General features: G+C 37.4%; 1 protein-coding gene across 2 annotated transcripts in view; it reads right to left on the bottom strand.

The window, feature by feature from the left end:
* Positions 1-1,382: 1,382 nt before the first annotated feature.
* The window catches only part of Pcf11 (PCF11 cleavage and polyadenylation factor subunit), a 25,491-nt gene continuing 7,775 nt past the window's right edge, over positions 1,383-19,098 (bottom strand). The window contains exons 5-16 of one of the 2 annotated variants that reach the window (XM_028873464.2): positions 17,839-18,944; positions 16,861-17,041; positions 16,276-16,759; positions 14,169-15,724; positions 10,051-10,150; positions 7,892-8,011; positions 7,332-7,437; positions 6,007-6,190; positions 4,903-5,058; positions 4,373-4,465; positions 3,692-3,727; positions 1,383-2,463 (exon numbers count right to left, since the gene is read on the bottom strand). In XM_028873464.2, the coding sequence (XP_028729297.1) occupies positions 2,248-2,463; positions 3,692-3,727; positions 4,373-4,465; positions 4,903-5,058; positions 6,007-6,190; positions 7,332-7,437; positions 7,892-8,011; positions 10,051-10,150; positions 14,169-15,724; positions 16,276-16,759; positions 16,861-17,041; positions 17,839-18,944 (4,338 nt within the window). In that variant the 3' untranslated portion in view covers positions 1,383-2,247. The remainder of the gene's footprint in view (positions 2,464-3,691; positions 3,728-4,372; positions 4,466-4,902; positions 5,059-6,006; positions 6,191-7,331; positions 7,438-7,891; positions 8,012-10,050; positions 10,151-14,168; positions 15,725-16,275; positions 16,760-16,860; positions 17,042-17,838; positions 18,945-19,098) is intronic. The other variant, XM_028873465.2, reaches the window with a different exon arrangement.

The raw sequence follows: 19,098 nt of genomic DNA, 5'->3' as shown, positions 1-19,098 counted from the left end.
GAGAATTAGAAACTGTCAGTTCCAAATGTGAATTCCACTAGTCATCCCAGAAAAAAAGCTAAATCTCAGCAGTAATGCCTCTATTACAATTCATTCCTTCTTTGTCTTAAACCCATTTATCCAGAGCTTAATTTCAATAGCAGCTCTTTAAGTATCTTTACTGCCTCCTGTCCATACTAGTTGCGTCTAGCCTAGGCACTCATATGAGCTGTTATGCCCTCATAATATTAGTTGTGTTTTGTTTTGAGATAGGATCTTGAAGTTGTTTTGTAGACCAGGCTGGTCTTGAATCCAGAGATCCTCCAGGTGCCTCCAAGTACTGAGATTAAGGGTATACGTTGATGCCTTGCTCATGTACTGACTTAATCTTGTATTTTTATAATTTAACTTACTTTTTTTTTTCCTTTTTGGTAATTCTACCTTTCTCACCTTCCCACCTACCAGTATTTTTTTTTAACCTACAGACCTTTTCTTGGCCGCCTTCTAAGTATTTGGTAGTAGCTATCAGCGGTCTTACAAGAAAAAAGAATGTACAGCAGGAAATATGGCCTACATTACTGGACAGTACAATTCTTTCACAGCAGTGTTCATGTATAGCATCAGTTGTGCTGTCCTATAATGCATTTATATTTTGCTTCTAACTAGAGACTATTAAGGTTTTTGTGGCTTTTTTTTTTTTTTTTTTTTTTTTTAATGTATGTGGGAGTTTGGTTTGCTTGCATGAAAATGCACCAAATTACCATGGTTTAACCATACATGTTTTGGAAAAAATAAGAGGGCTCAACAGTTTAAGAGCACAAAGCTGCTCTTGCAGAAAACCCAAACTCCAGGTCCCAATGTCCACACAGCAGCTTACAACTGGCTGCAACTCCAGTTCCAAGGGATCTAATGCCCTCTTCTAGCCTCCCTCCTTGGGCACCAGACAGATATACAGATGATGCAAAGACCTACATATAAGGCATAACACCCACACACAATAAAAAAAATAATAACTTTCAAACTGAACTCCAATGGTTAACTATCAATATGCATTCCATTCTTACAAAGACCACTTCTACAGACTATTCCTTAATTAATTCTCTTAATAGTTTGGTATGAGTGTTTACACTTTTGTATTTATCTACCTTGATTATTAAGTAAGACAAAAGCAGATTTCACACTGTACTTTTGGAGTAGCTAAATTTTATTCATAAACTAGAGTAGCCTTTGGTGCTATAACCAAAGAAATCACATGAAGAAAGCCTGCCAACTGCCACCACAAAACATTACAAGTCTTACTTAATTGTATCTAGGAGTGTGGCTTATAGCTGGCACTACACTCATGTTCTAAAACACATGAAAAAGGGTCACATTCTAAAGTCACTCAAGAAATACAAACGAAAGTTCTTCATCATTCAATTTATTACATGTATGAATATTAACATCTCATGGTATCCCATCTAATTCAATCAAAACCAACAAAGGAAAGTTAACCATGTTTTTCATATGAACATTCTTACACAGAATCCCTGTAACTTAAAATAGAAATATGTTCATCTGCAGTAAATTGACAATTTGAAAAATATTTTCTAAAAAAATCACTTTTAGTACTTAAATATATTTGTTAATTGCTGATGGCATCAGTATCCGAGTCCAAGAATAAGCATTACTGTTTTATTACGAACTTTCCAAAAATGGATGGGGATGATTCTAGCTGGAGAGAGATATCTATATGTAAGCACATACGTCCTATTGTTTCTTTCTTTCTTTCTTTCTTTTTTAACTCTGGCTTTTCTATTTGAGAAAAACTAAGTTTGAACTTTGCTTCTTGAAGTCCTGGGAAGCTACTAGAAAAAAACATCTCACATTAAGGTTGCTGTTGACTTCCATTCTTACCCAATAAAAGTATAGAAACACTGTCTTTATTTGATGGTGTGCATAAATATTACACTCCATGGATAGCAAAAATATTTTTATTTATAATTTACAGTTCACAAGTGAAAATCGTACATTTTTACACATACAATTTCATTTTGTTAAATTTGCACTCATCTACAGAACTTTCACACAACAAGCACCTGAAACTGTGCAGGCAGTAGGAAATGCAAATACTAAAATGTATTTATTAACCAAATGATAGCTGAAGGCCCTGCCTCAGCTAGACAATTTATATAGATATATGTCTATATATACATAAAAAATTCTTCACCTTCTAGATCCAACAGCAGCTTTTGTTAAAAAACCAAAACCATACCTTTCTCATTTTATTTAAACTGACTCAACTGTATCATTTTCTGTTTTAATTTCAGTGGGTGTTACTACACTTTCTTCAGAACAGGCTGGTGGGGCATCAATTTGCTCTTCCTTAACTTTGGGACTTTCACAGGGTTCTTGTAATTCGTTTTTGACAATGTTCAACATAATGTTCAAAGGGTTTTCAACTGGTGTCTTGCTGGGAGATGGTGTACAATCAAAAGAAGATGTCTACAAAATGAAAATCCCTATAAGTACTAATGAAGGTTCAAATCATACTAAGTAACAGTTTTACAAGACCCTTAGTTCGGACAAAGAAACTTATCACATTCAACTACAATGCTTGCTTTCCATAAGCTAATAACACTGATCATTCAGTATGCACATTAACATAACACTTCTAAAATAAGTTAGACAGTCTTCAGTATTTAACTGTCATAGAGGATAACCTTATATGGACTGAATTTGCATGTCTACATGAATTTTAAATACTCAAGAGCTTTAAAATCTCCACATCAAAAAAATACCACAGGAAACACTAATCTTCTAGTGATCTAAATAAATGTTCTAAATATATTTTCTATATCAAACCCAGTATCAGTAGGCAACATGCTCTACTGATTTAGAAGTCAGGGTACAAATATAACAGATTGAATTTCTAAGGCTACTGGAGGGTATATTTATAATTTATGTCATCACTTAATACTAGAGCTTAGGAGATGAATCATTGGATGAGATGAAAGTGCTTGCTATGCAACTGTAAGGACCTGAGTTCAAATCTGCAGAACTCATAAAATTCAGATACCCAAGAGAATCCCTGGGAACTTGCAGACCAGCTAGCCTGGTATAATCACAGTAAAAACAAAAAATTCAAGGACAGTCAGAGTTAACACGGAAGGTTGTCCTCTGACTTCCATATATGTGCAACTAGCATTCAAACACATGAATGCAGACACAATAAGGTTGTTTTGTTTTTAATTTTGAGGCAGTCTCTATGTGGTCCTAGCTATCCTGGAACTCACTAGGTAGACCTGGGTGGTCTGAAATACAAAAGATCCTCCTGCCTCTCAAGTGCTGGGATTAAAGGCATGTGCCACCACACCCAGCCTAAAGTGTCATTCCTCTACTAGGCGACTAGACAATACATACATACGGGGAAAAATTAGTAAATTCTTCCCAGGGCCCTAGAAACTTAGTGCCATTGTGGTCCTTTTCATCTTTAGTTCTCAACATTTCTCTGATGGTCCAATAAAAATTATGAAGATTCAGGTAAATAGAAAGCAAGACTAAAACAATACTTCAAATTTTAATTATTTGTAATTTTATCAGTGATAAATGAATGTACATCAGAGGCTGTCTAATCCCAACATTTAATGAATAACCTACTATAAAAAAAACTATATAAAGATTAAAATTTATTAATATAAATAAATATATACAATATCCAAAAATAACTTACATTTTGATAATCTTCATAACACGATGGATGGTAAATCTGAAGGAAAAAAAATAGCTATTCACATGCATGTTCATTTCTAATACATTCTGAAATATTTTTTCCTTTAAATTTTAAATCAAAGGTTGATAAAAATCATTTGGTCAAAAAAATTAAGTAAAACACAAACTTACTTTTAACCTTACCTAAATTAAGGAGTATGAAAAATTATCTCTCTTTAAACTTGGCTTTGTGAACTTCTAGCCTTGTTTTCAAGAGAATAACAGTTTTAATGGTGAAATGCAGTGTAGTTAGGCAGAAATCTACTTCTGAGTCTAGCATCACACTCATAGGGCCTGCTATACAAGGTTAAGTATAGAACCATATGGTTGCTAGGATGCTTCCAAAGGAAACATTCTGACTTTAAAATCCAGTTATCATTTCCACTGACCAAAACCCAGAAAGGATGATGAATCATCTTCAAAATGGTAAGTTTAGTTTACTCTAACACATGAACTTTAGTACTTCCTTATAAAGAACTGGAATTAGCCGGGTGTTGGTGGCGCACTCGGGAGGCAGAGGCAGGTGGATCTCTGTGAGTTCGAGGCCAGCCTGGAATACAGAGTGAGTTCCAGGACAGGCTCAAAAGCTACACAGAGAAACCCTGTCTCGAAACACCAAAAAAATAAATAAAACTGGAATTACCTTTCCATCTACTCTAATAGCATTTTTTAAGTGCCATTCCTCCTCCTCTTCATCCCAGTATTGTTCAAATTGCTCTTGACAGATTTCACAACTCTAAAATAGAATCATGTAAAATCAAATGTACATTGTCAATTAAAGTAAAAACATTTTAAGTTAAGTAAGAAATATAAATTTGAAGCAATGTCCAATAAATAATGAAGTTTTATGGATTGTGCCAACGTTCCAAATAAAAGGTTAATAACATTTCACTATTGTTAGTCACTGATGGCATCTAACCCAAATTGGTCACGAAACAGCCACAATTGTTTTTGGGGGGGTTCTGCTTTTGTTTTCAAAAACAAAAAGCTTAGAAGAAATTCTTTTATATTTGTTAACAACAATGTCTCATGTAAGCCAGACTGGCATCCAATTCTGTATGCTGGGCCTAGTCTTGAATACCTGATCTCTACTACCAAGCTTGAGCAAAAACATTAATGTGTGTAAAGCAAGCGAAGAACACTGCCAGGGAATTCAGGGAATTCATTCTTTACCTCAACTGCTCCAGCTGGTCCAGCAGGAACACTTTGGAACTCCTTTTCTTTAGCAGCCTCCTGAGTTTTGAGGACAACCTCTTCATGAACCTTTTCAAAAAACTGGCTTTTTGCACGTTCTTCCAAATCAGCTATTTCTTCAAATTCTATCCAGTCCTTAAAAAGGAATTGATGTTCAGGATTATGTTTATTAATGTTCAAGCTTTTACTGCTTTGTCTTCACTGTAATCCACTGAACATTAAGGGTACATTTTCATACAATATGCTCTGCTGTTATTTTAATGTATTTGTTTTTGAAGCCCTGTAACTAATTTTTTTTTTTTTTTTTTTTTTTTTTTTTTTTTTGCAACACGGTCTCAATGTGTAGCCCAAACTGGCCTTCAATGTAGAAATACTTGGCCTACTGGCAATTCTCCTCCTGTACTAATTCGCCTCCCAAGTACTAAGATTACAGGCATGTGCCACCAAACCAGTATACAATTTGAGATCTTAATGTTAATTTCCTACTAACTCTACAGGTACCACTAACTTAAGATAAACTTCATGTATAATTTTTCATTTAAATTTTTTTGGAGCTGGAAAGATGACTCAGTGATTAAGAGCATTTGTTGCTCTTGTAGAACCAGGATTCAGTTCTCAGCACTAACATAGGCTCATGAACATTTGTTAACTCCAGTTCCAAGGGGTCCAACACCCTCTTCTGGCCTCCTCAAGCACTGCCTGCAAGTAGTGCACAGCATACAAACATATTCTACCCCAGTTTAAAAAATATTTTTTAAGTTCTAAGTAATAATATTATGTATAACAAGGAAAAATTAGAAAATTGTATTTTTTAAAGATTTATTGTTTTTAATAATATGTATATCTGTGTATGTGCACATGGGTGCAGTGCCCAAGGAAGCTACACGTATCGGATCCTATGGAGCTGGAGATGTAGGCAGGATTCTCATATACAAAAAGAATAAAACTAAAAAACAAAAGCCTATATTCTACAGATCAAATTTTACTCAGAAAATTTATGTTAACTTCCAGCAATTATTTAAACTGATATACTCCAGAATATAAATGACATCTAGGTAACTCAGAGACATATGGATTACTTACTGTTAAACTGTAGTACCAACGTCTATGAGTGACTTTTCTGCTAACATCTTTTTCAGTTCTATTTTGCCGATAATGCCAGTCCAAGTGATCTGCATAAACATCTGTCTGGGATGTCGTAAACCTCATTCCACAAGAGTAACACTGAATCCCAGTGTATAGCCGGTTTATAACACTGTCATAACGTCTATTTTGAAAAAGAAAGTCTTTCAATTTTGAGAAATGACAATGCTTAAAAACAAATTACAAATACTTAAGTTTTCCATATCTTAACAGGAATCAAACCAGAAAGATTTAAGTGAAGGTTAGTGTGTCACTGACCCTTTTTACTTTAACTCTGGTTAAATGTGAAGAAACATGGAGCGTATTTTCTTATGATTTTGCCTTGGTTCCTTATTTCCTTTTGGCTAAAAGTGGAATAACCCTAGCTAAAAAGGCAATAGCTATTCTTCTGCTTAGTATGGAGTCACTATCAATATACAGAAGACATGACAAATAGAGATATGGCAAGAAAGTTTACCTCCCTACAATTTTAATGCTCTGAATAATTCAAATGTTCTACTCCAGTTTAAAAAAGTTAAAAGTTCTAAGTAACAATAGTATGCGTAAAAAAATTTAAAAAAATCATTATTTGTAAAGATTTAGTGTTTTTAATGTGTATGTATGTCTGTGTGTGTGCACATATTTGTATATGTGCACATGGATGCAGGTGCCCAAGGAGGCTAGAGATATCAGATCCCATGGAGCTGAAGATGCAAGTTATGAACCATCTGATGTGGGTGCTCAGAATCAACTCAGGGACTTTGGAAGAGCAGTATGTGCTCTAAACCACTAAGCCATCTCTCCAGCCCCTAATGTTTGCATTCTTATTTATTTACATTTGTTCCTTGCTAGGTGAAAGTAGAACATGATGGCTCACACTCGTAATCCCAACACTCAAGAGTTCAAGGCCAGCTTAGGCTAAAAAGACATCTCAAAAAAGAAAGAAGAAAATGATGATAAACAGAAAGATTAAAAACATGAATACATAATTATTAGTGCCTAATATTTAAACTTGAGCAGTGGGATTCAAGCCACTTTATCTAAATAATTGACTCTAATATTAGCTCAAAAGGCCAGTGTGATAGCTCACAGATAAAGGTATTTATCACACAAGCTTGATGGTGTAAGTTCAGTTCCCAGAATTCAGTGGAAGGAGAGAACCAACTCCCAGTCACCCTCTAACCTACACAAACACATGCATGTACCTCCACTCTTAAACATACACATTATACATGTACACAAGCACATGCACATTAATAATAAAAATGTAAAAACAGATTACATACTGCTTCAATTCTTCAATTGTAAAATTAGTAAGATCTGGAACATCTTGATCTTCATTCTGATCCTCCTCCTCTTCAGGGGGAGGCTGAGCAACAGCCTCATTTACCTCTGCAGTTGAGAAGATAAATTTCTCAATACTACATTCCCTGTGTTCTTTGTAGCAAAACATTGGTTACTAGCATATATAGAGAAATCTATCTGGTATAAGTACATCTGATACGAAGTTTACTGGCCAAGGAACCTAATAAAATTTCTTAAAATTTTGTTTCCTCAACATTCAAATTATTTTCAAACCAAGCTAATATAGATAGACTAATAAACTAATGGCACATTAACATTTGCAGTAATGTTTACTAACTAAAACCACCATGGGCCATGAAGATAGTTCAATCTTTAGATACTGTTAAAATTTTTACTATAACCCAATTACTTTTGGTTTTCAAAAAATAGCACAAATAATGCAATTATTCAAGTATGGAAATTTACCATAACTTATTATACCCCATAATGTATCTATAACTTAACTAAGGTTGGTGTATATGAAGTATATAACCATACTCACGTGCTGTAGCTGAATCAGGCTGTGACAATTTGAGAATTCCTGTTTTTAGCAGTTTTGAAAACAATTCATTTACATCCACCTGACTGAGATGATTATCAGGATATGCCTTAGGAAGACCTCCTTTTAAAAAAAAACAGTAGCATTCTTAAACATAAAGATTCATATTAAGCATTCTTTTTCAAAGTTGACTCTTCAAGATATTCCACCAACAATTAATCTTTTTAATAATGGATTTAATTATTTAAGAGGTTTAAATAAATACTATTTGTAAGGCAATGAGGTATTATTTGGCACAACATACAGTATTTGAGAGGTAGCAGGGGAACAGCATATCTGCCATACTCTTTCAAGGATGAACTTTACTAAATTCCTCAAGCATAATGCCTTTCATGCAGCAAATGAACAAGACAAAACTAAAAGGAAAGGGCATTTTTTTTTACTTTCAATTAACAAATATTAAGAGAACCTGAAAGACAGTTTCCTAATAATAGTTCATACTTTTTGAAAAAACAAGTAGAACTTAAAAAAAATACACATAAGGCCTCATCCAATATTCCCAACCAAGAAGAACAAAATGTCACTCCCTCATCAACATTGCTCTCCGTTGATTATATGTATAACCCAATATTCTGGAAGCCAGAAGAAAATCTGTAGTTTTTACACTTCAATTTAACAATTTTTATTAACCTCAATTTAATAATTTTTTCCAATGAATTTTATTTGGTGTGTGTGTGTGTGTGTGTGTGTGTGTGTGTGTGTGTGTGTGTGTACACACCTAAGTGCAAGTGCCCATAGAGGCCAGAGGCACTGGATCTGCCTGGAACTGAAGTTACACTACAGGTAGTTATGAGCTGCCTAACTGTGGGTACTGGGAACTGAATGACGGGGACGCTTGTTTATGCCTGGCCCAACCACAACTATTGGAGGGGGGGGGGGGTTGCTATCTAATCCTAATTGTCCTTCTAGAAATTAAAAGAATACGTATTAAATTCAAACTGACACAACTTTAAGAACTACATAAAATATAGTTTCATTAAAACTCCCTAGTTTGTAAGTTATGAAAAATTCTTTAAAAAAATTTGTGAAGCCAGTACCAATACTATGTTAAAAGTGCCATTTGTAGCCGGGCGGTGGTGGCGCACGCCTTTAATCCCAGCACTCGGGAGGCAGAGGCAGGCGGATCTCTGTGAGTTCGAGGCCAGCCTGGACTACCAAGCGAGTTCCAGGAAAGGCACAAAGCTACACAGAGAAACCCTGTCTCGAAAAACCAAAAAAAAAAAAAAGTGCCATTTGTTGGGAGGGTTGTTTTGCTTTGAGGGTTATAGTTTTACTTTGGGATGTTTTTGTGTGTGATAGGGGTACTAGGGTACTTGGGATAGAACTCTTGCCTTTGTACATGCTAGGCAAGAGAGCTATCACCAAACACCATACTCTAGTTCCAAAAGCATATATTTGAAAAAGCTTAGAAATGTATGTTTTGTTTTGTCTGGCAGTGCTCAGGCTTGAACCCAGGGCTCATTCACACTAGGTAAGTGATGTGCTCCAACACTGAGCTATATTATATCGCCAGGCCTTATGATTTAGAAATTAAAATTAGTATCACAACAGTATATAATTCAGAGTGTATACACACACACACACACACACACACACACACACACACACACACACACACACATACACTTCCCATTTACCACAAGTAAAATTAATTTTAAAATCCATTATTAGTTACAACTCACTCTGAAGTAACAAAAATGCCTATCAGGGGACCTGGCTAAGAAATTAGTTGTTTTTTTTTCTATTTGTGCACTTACTAAAAACTTATAAATGAATAATTTTATGAGGTAGGATCCCCCAGCATTAATATTTACTGGATCATAACACATCCATAAATAGCCTATCACCACAAAATTATCATTCCTCTAACCACTTCCAAGCCTCCACTCAATAGATTTCCTTCCCTGACAGCCTGTATGTCCAGCCTAATCATCTCTAGCTGTAAAATGAGGTTTGCATGACCATCTGTCAAATAATATAAACTCAGAGGATAAAAACTCTTCAGCCAGATTAAATTTCTATTACTTGATCATAATCTCTCAAAAATGCCACTGAACAAAACAAGTTATCTTTTGAAAATATCACAGTTCAGAAGAACATACCTGAAGGATTTTGAATAAAAGCTCCAGGATTCTGTGGATGAACTGGTAAAAATTGTTGTCCTTGGCCAAATGCTACTGGTTGAGCAACACCAGTCAGAACCTTTAAAATAAATGTTAATTTTAAGAACATTCTATAATAAAAATTTTAACATTCCAATCACATAAGAATTTTCAGCCAGGCGGTGGTTGTGCATGCCTTTAATCCCAGCACTTGGGAGGCAGTGGCAGGTGGATCTCTGAGTTCGAGGTCAGCCAGGACTACAGAGTGAGTTCCAGGAAAGGCACAAAGCTACACAGAGAAACCCTGTCTCAAAAAAAAAAGAATTTTCACAAATGTCCTAAGGTCCAAGATCTGTGATTAAACTAAAGATTTAAAAAGTAACAGCTGGCTTATTTCCACAAACTATAACACCTCCTATCTGTTTCAGAGTCATAAGGATCTGAGAATGAGTTAAAACGTCCTTTAAAAGGGACAGGCATGGTCCCCAGCACTCAGGAGGTAGAGGGAGGACTCTGACTTCAAGGCCAGCCTGATCTACAGAGATCCTTCCAGGACAGCCAGGGAACTTAAAAGTATAAATAAAGCATGCAAATATAAGGTACCCATAAACTAGCTGTGTGACCTATGCTACACAAGTCACTTTACCCTGGAGGTGCTTTTCCTTATTTTACAAATGGGAGAAAACCTTTACACAATCATAGGGGCTAGTTAGCAAAGCTGAAGCCAGAATTCCTAACCTTGGCCTTTTTCCAGTAAAAAATGTTTCAACCAGGTATGAAAAAAAAAAAGCAAAGAAAAACTGTTTGATGTAGCAATGTGAACTTCAAGTTCTGCTTTGCCATCATTTTTTGGATAAGATTATAGCTGAGTTCAAAGTAGATTACAAAAGTCAAAGGGAATTATAAACAAAACTAACAACAAAACAGCTGGGAATGGTAGCTCATACCTGTAATCCCAGCACCTGAGAGGTTAAGACAGGTCAACTGTCTTGAGTATAAGGCCAGCTTGGACTATATACAGTTGAGTTCTGGGGCAGCCTAGACTACAGAGTTGAGACCCTATCTAACAAAAGAAAAATAAGCAAGACTACAGGCCTAAATATGGCTTAGTGGCACATCATCTGCTGAGAACCCGAGTTCAAACTACAGAACATTAAAAGATAAAGATTACAATAAATTTATGAAATAAGTACTGTGCTAACATCCAAATCTGGTGTTTGGCATTTAATTACGTAAATAAATATGTTAATAAATCTTGTTCACTATCCATGTGACTTCTCAATGGTGTACACAACACACATACAAATTATAATAACACCAATTCTATACATCACAGAAAAAAGATTAAACAAAATACAATTATATAACATCTGGTTATATAACTGGTTATAACAGTTTTGGTGCCTGTCCTGGAACTCACTCTGTAGCCCAAGCTGGCCTTGAACTTACAGAGATGAGATCCCCTGGCTTTGCCTCCTGAGTGCTAAGATTAAAGGTGTGCACCACCACCGCCCGGCAATAGTATTTCTTTTAAGGAAATACAGAACTTATTTAACAGGCAGGACAACCTTTTTTTTTTTTTTTTTTTTTTTTTTTTGAGACAGGGTTTCTCTGTGTAGCTTTGGTGCCTGTCCTGGAACTCACTCTGTAGACCAAGCTGGCCTCTGAACTCACAGAGATCCGCCTGCCTCTGCCTCCCTCCCTGAGCGCTGGGATCAAAGGGGTGAAACACCACACATGGCAATAACTGTATGTTTTGTTTTGGTTTGGTTTTTTATACAAATTACTGGAAATGAACAGAAGACTTGAAAAAAATTTAGAATGTGCTTTAAAGATTCTTATTTTTTCAATGCAATCCTACTACTATGAAATTAATTGTCCTAGTAGAGTATCAGCTACGGGAAAGGAAGGAAATTTAATCCAGAATAAATTCAGCAAGCAAATAAAAATAGTCAGGCATCAACTGATAGAATATATATTGTGAACCCATTGCTTTAAGACTACTTTAATACACATTTTTTAAATGTATACAAAAGCCAAGTGTGGTGGCTCATGACTTTAATCCCAGCACTTAGAAGGAAGAGGCAGGCAGACCTTTGAGTTGAGGTCACCCTGCTCTACATAGCTGAGTCCCAGGTCTCAAAAACAAAGTATGTGCCAAAAGGGCAGTAGTGGTACACACCTTTAATTCCAGCACTCAGGAGGCAGAGGCAGGTAGATCTCTGTGAGTTCAAGGCCAGCCTGGTCTACAGAGCAAGTTCCAGGAGAGCCAGTACTACACAGAGAAACTTATCTTGAAAAAAAAAAAAAAGAGAGAGAGAGACTTAAGGCCACCTGAACTATACAGTAAGCTCCAGCTGGCTTGACCTACAAATAAGACTCTTCTAAAACAGCAAGAACGCACAAGTACACAGACAGATGACTATACACATCAATATGACTACAATATATTTAGAAAGCAGATAACAAGTTGGCTTTGTTGACATTAATATCAAGTCATTGTGTGCAACTACAGTTAACTAAATAAGTGGCGAAAATAAGAAAAATTACAAAAATATGTATAACATTTATTATCTCAGACTAAGGAAATATTTAGTCAAAAAACAGTATAAGAAAATCAGCTCTAGTGATTTCTTTAAAGTGTATCGGGGCTTACCGGGTGGCGGTGGCGCATACCTTTAATCCCAGCACTTGGGAGACAGAGGCAGGCGAATCTCTGTGAGTTCGAGGCCAGCCTGGTCTACAGAGCGAGATCCAGGAAAAAAGTTTATCAGGGCTCAATAGCTGTTCAGGGTAATGGAGGTCTATAAAACATTGTATTAGCATTAAATAACAAAAAAAGAATTCAACAAAAGTACAGTAAGGCCAGCAAGATGGCTCACTGGGTAAAGGTACTTGTCAGGAAGACTGATGATCCCTGATACCCACATGGGTAGGAGAGAAGTGAGTCCCATAACTTTTCCTCTGCCTTCCACAAGCTCACCACGTCACATGCACACCAATAAACACACAAACACACAAAATAAAAATGCATTTTTTTTTTAAGTAAAAAATAGCTCAGCAGCAGGTAGAGTGCTTGCCTATCACACACAAGCCCTTGTTGAATCCCTAGTGCTGGAAACAATGAGCACACCTATAATCCCAGCACCTCATAGGTGGAGACAGGAGAATGAAGTTCAAAATCACCCTCTCCTACCGAGTTCAAAAAATAATCAAGGCTAAATGAGACCTTATCACAGAAAAAAAATAAGGACTGGAGAGATGATTCAGTCATTAGAAGTACTTCCTGCTCTGCTCTTCCAGAGAATCTGGGTTCAGTTTCTGGCATTCACAGGAGGCAGGCCACAAGGACTCCAATGTGCCGTGTCTGACCTCTACAGGCACCCCGCACACATAAAGACAGGGGTATACACACAAAATTAAAATACAATCTTTTTTGTTTTGTTTTTTGAGACAGGGTTTCTCTATGTAGCTTTGCGCCTTTCCTGGAACTCACTCTGTAGCCCTGGCTGGCCTCAAACTCAGAGATCCGCCTGCCTCTCTCTGCCTCCCTAGTGCTTGGAATTAAAGGTGTGCGGCTCCACCACCACCTGGCTAAAATACAATCTTTTTTAAACAAAGTAAGTGTACATATACATTGAGAGGAAAGGAAGATATAAAGAGTAAAACTCCAATAGCTCAATGTCTTGGGAGTATGCAAATTTCAACCCCAAAAAGACCTCTCATCCCACTTTCCTAATATATAGGTGTCGGAAGTACATTAAGAACTTATACCATAAAATACATTTTTTTTTTGGGGGGGGGGGTTCAAGACAGGGTTTCTCTGTGTAGCTTGCACCTTTCCTGGAACTCACTTGGTAGCCTAGGCTGGCCTTGAACTCACAGGGATCCACCTGGCTTTGCCTCCCAGTGCTGGGATTAAAGGCGTGCGCCACCACCGCCCGCTAAAATACATTCTTAAAGCTTTCCCCAATTAGAAACAATTTTTAAAAAGTTAACTCAACCTTGACTTACCAGAGAATTTGAGAGAAGCCTAGACTATACATCTTGTCTCAAAAATAAATTTACTTACCTACATATAATTATCACAGAATTTGAGGATAACTAAAATAGCTTACCTGTTGAGATGTCTGAATATTTCCTACTGACATTGGAGTTGGTAAATTGCCGAAGTTTCCAAACTGAGAACTCTGAAGATTCTTTTCATCAAAATAGTGTCCTGAAGCTCTGTTAAGGGGATTTGGGAAATTCTGGTTTCCAGGGCCATGCGGTCCATTAAAATTTGGTCCTTGAGGTGTATCAAATATTTGTTCGTGTCTTTGGAACTGTAGTCCTTGAGATGGAACATTAAAAGCATTGCCAGGTGGATCATTATATGGGCCAGTCTGATTGAAAGATTCAAGCCTTTGTGAAGGATGATTGTCAAATCGGGTACCTTGCAGACCAAGAGGAATATCAAATCTTGATGCTTGCTGGTGTTGTGGCCCATCAAATCTTTGAGGTACACTATCAAATCTTGGTTGAACCTGCTGTCCAGGTGGCCCATCAAATCTCTGTGGACCTGGCTGACCAGTTCTTTCAAATCTAGGACCTGGCTGGCCATGTAATCCATCAAATCTTGGCAAAAGTGATGGCTGGCCTGGCTGGCCATCAAACCTTAAAGAGTGACAACCTTCAAATCTTGGACCACCTTGACCCAGAGGCCCTTCAATTCTCAGGCCACCTCCTGGTACAGGACCCTCAAACCTCATTCCACCTCCTTGTTGAACTAAAGGTCCTTCAAACCTGATCCCAACCCCTGGTTGGCCATGTGGTCCCTCAAACCTAAGGTTCCCACCTAGTTGATTATGTCCTTCAAATCTCAGACCAGCTACAGACTGACCATGGGGACCCTCAAACCTCATTCCAACTCCTTGCTGTAGCAAAGGGCCCTCAAATCTAATAGCGCCACCACCTGGCTGACCATGAGGCCCATCAAACCTAATTGCTGCCCCTGATGGACCATGACCCCCCTCAAATCTAAGTCCACCTACAGGCTGACCTCGAGGATTATCAAATCTAAGACTGCCCACAGGCTGTCCATGAGGGCCCTCAAACCTCAGACCACCCACAGGTTGACCACGATGTCCTTCGAACCTGAGACCACCCACAGGCTGACCCCCTGGTCCTTCAAATCGCAAACCACCTGTAGATCCCTCAAACCTCAGACTAGGTGAACCTTCAAATCGAAAACCGCCTCCTCCTCCTTGACCAATTGGCCCTTCAAACCGCAGAGGTGTTCCTACTGGTCCTGGAGGACCTTCAAATCTCAAAGGGCACCCACCTCCTAACTGACCTTGTGGTCCTTCAAATCTCATAGGGCCTCCTCCCCCCATTTGTCCTGGTGACCCATCAAACCGAAGAGAACCTGGTGTAGGAGGTCCATCAATTCTAGGGCTTAATTTATTAGGTCCTTCAAAAATCATCTTGGCTGGGCCATCTCGCGTCACAGATGGCCTACCAGGTCCATCAAATAATGGTCGGTCTTCAGCTAAAGCTGTAAGCCGCTGATTTGTATCAAGGCCAGCAAATCTTGATGCAGGACCATCTACAAATGGTTTATCTGAATCTTCATATCTAGGTCGTTTAAGTGGAAAACGATCATTGAATGGAGATCTCTGCTCCTCTCGTACACCTTTTAAAAAGGAAAATAAACATTTTCACTAAAATTAAATTTACATCAAATTTTTTTATAGTTATCTAAAAACTTATCAAAAGATATATCTCACTACATTATGGGTAGGGAAGAGATAGACAGCAACGGTAAGTTAAGAAGATGCCCTTTTGATTCAGATATACCTAAGGTTAAAAAAATTCCCATCCTGTCAAGATACTGTCATTTGACTTTGAGAGCAAGTTACTTAACATCTCTAGTTTTATTTCCTATGTGAAATTAGAATAATACATATTTCCTTGGGTTTTGTGAGGATTTAATCAAATTAAATATATAAAAAATAAAAACCTAGTGAAGTACCTGATATAACTGACCTTATAAATTAAGTCCCTTCCCTTTCCATGAGAGGGTGGGGGAAAGGCAACAAGACACACACACACACACACACACACACACACACACACACACACAGGAAGTCTGAACAGTGATAAGATCCAGCCCCACTTAGCTTGTTCATTTTCCCTTCACTGCTGTGTGATTCAATAGGCATAATCTCATTTAACTTTTTCTACCTTTAGCAGAGACTTGCTCGTCATGTCTTCTCCGGCCCTCATGGGGTGAAAGATTCTCAGCATAAGTACGACTCCCAGATATAGGAGAAAGACGTCTTGCTCTTTCACTAAATTGTTCTTTTCTGTCAAACTGTGCTCCACTATTCCTACTTGCATGTTTACTTTTGGATGGCTCACATTCTATTCCAGACAACAAGGCATCAGTCAAAGGGTAGTCAAAAATATCAGGATCTAAGAGATCAAGTCTTGGAAATGAATGCTGAACCTGTGTCCTTTTCAGTTTTGCTTTATGTTCATAGTAGGTTAATTCAGCATCAGATAAGAGAGGTTTCTTTTTTAATCCACCTTTATTTTCTTCTGTAGGACTATCCCGTACATTGCATCTATGTTTACCTTCTTGATACTGAAATAGCTGTCGAATTTGATGCACAACAACAAGGAACTCATCCTGTGTAATTTCACCAGAAGCTAAACGTTCACTCGTCTGCAAAGGAATGATAAAATGAAATGAAGTATTTTAAATATGAAAAATAGAAACACCTGGACAAAAGAAAATGATTACACGAGATCAACCATAGTCACTACCTTTTGAAGTAATTCTCTTTTGCTTGCAAGAGTTAACTCTTTAGGAATCTGAAGATTGGCATCTACACTTAATCGATGTTGCTGCTTTGGGGTTCGAGGTGACAAGATTCCTTTAGTGCTTGACCAGCTCTCCCTATGCCTTAGATGAGGTGGTTTACTATGTTCATCACCCTGTTGTAAGCTGAAACAACAATAACAGTGTTACTTCAAAGTGTTTATTTAAAAAATAAAATTCCCAGGCTGTACTTAAGGACGCTTTAAGGATCTGGTTAAATAAAACAGGTACATAAAATTTTTTATTTGAAAAAGCAAGCCAAATCGAGTAAGAATTTTGATTTTTAGAGGTTGAGGATTTGATTCAGAAAGGAATGGTTGGTTGTCTGGCATATGCAAAGTCCCAGGCGGCGGTGGCAGCGGCGGCGGCAGCAGCAGCAACCCACCCCATGCCAAGCCTGTCAAAAAAGATAACATGCTGATGGAGTAGAATCATGAATTCAGGGACAGAATGGGCTAGCCACCTAGCATGTTTCAGGCCAGGTGGGGCTACATAGCTAGACCCTATAAAATCAATTAAAAACCAAAACCAAGCAACTTTGATTCTTGCACATAAACATACAACCTCAAGTAGATGAGTAAACCTTTCTAAACTCTCATGTTTCTATGAAATAGAAGGTATTTAACCCACTGGGTTTTTTTTTTTTTCACAACTAGAAAAATAATTATAACATTCAATTAATTAGTATCTTCTGATGTTTAAACTACCTTTAAAATGCATATTCTAAAGCCAGGGATAAAGGATCATACCTATAATCCCAGCATTCAAAAGGCTAAGGAAGACTGCCATGAGATGGAGGCCAGCCTGGGCTACTTAGTGAGTTCAAGCTAGCATGACAGTATGAGAACCTCACCTTAATAAAATAAAAATACCAAAATAAAAATAATACATTTTGTATTTTACCAAAAACATCAGCAACATACCTTTTATTTTCTTCCCAACCAGATTTCCATCTTTTGGCAGACTTGGAGCTTTGCCAATTCTCTATATTTTCTTTTGGTTCAGCACCTGACTTCATAGAATGTTGACTTGCAGTTTCTTGCGGCCGATCCTCATCCATCTTTTTCAGCCGTCTGGGATCTCGAACATCCTGCTTAGTACTTCTCTTAACATTTCTTTCTTCCCTAGAAGGTGGTGGGAACTCCTCCATATGTGACTGTTTAAGTCCTGACTGACGCATCTTTCCAGCTTTGGGGGCCAAAGTTGGAGACATACTTCTTTGCCTTCGTTTGGGTGACCGTCTATCTCTTCTCTTTGGGGAATGTATAATTGGTGACCGAGACTTAGGTGACCTCGATCTTGATCTCTTCCGAGTACTTGATCTCCCTGGTTTTGTCCCCTGTTTTTCCAATTCTTCTGTAACCATGTCCTGTTTTTGCACAATGCCATTTATGATTTTACTTCTACTTCCAATCAGTCTATGTTCAGATGATTTCATGTGCTCATCTTTATCCTTCTTTTCTGCAGTTTTTCTCTTTTCTTTTACATCTTCATCTTTGCCCTCAGCTTTATCCTGAAGATGCTTTTTTAATCGTGGATCTCTCTTGTTCATATCAGACAACCTCATACTTTCAGATTCTTGATTTTTCAAGTCTTTGGGGTGGGATAATTTGTTTTTCAAAGGTGATTTAGATTCAGATTTAGAATCTAATTGGTCAAGTTCTTTCTTGGTTATTCTTTCACTTGATTTACTTTTTTCTTGCTTGGATGAATTTAGTTTTTCAGAGGGTACAGTTTTACTTGTTTTAATATCAGACGGATTTAATGTGTTCATTACAAATTCCTTCCTATGACTCTGTTCTTTGCCATGGGAAGAATGTTGGCTCATCCTGTTAAGACGGGGATCCCGGTTAGTGCCTTTCAAGTCTTGAATTTGTAAGGATGGACCCGGTCGGCTTTTGTCAGGTTGCACAGAAACCTGATGGGGAGTTTTAACAGCCATAGTGGGAATTTGTGAAACATGTAATTTAGATGGTGCTGATCCAGGACCCAAGTTGGCTGTCTCCTGCTGAACGCTAAGAGATACTGCCTGCAATACAAAAAAATGTTCATGTTAAAACCATAACCCACAAAGAATATTTTATTTCCTTTTGTCATTATATAGACTACAGTCAAGATTAGAAATTTTCAATAAATCTATTTGCTCAATACTGCATTAACACTATACACTTTTTTGGGAGGGA

This window comes from Peromyscus leucopus, chromosome 1 (genome assembly GCF_004664715.2).
Source record: "Peromyscus leucopus breed LL Stock chromosome 1, UCI_PerLeu_2.1, whole genome shotgun sequence".
In the NCBI taxonomy this organism is placed as follows: Eukaryota; Metazoa; Chordata; class Mammalia; order Rodentia; family Cricetidae; genus Peromyscus; species Peromyscus leucopus.
This window is presented reverse-complemented; position numbering and strand designations above follow the sequence as displayed.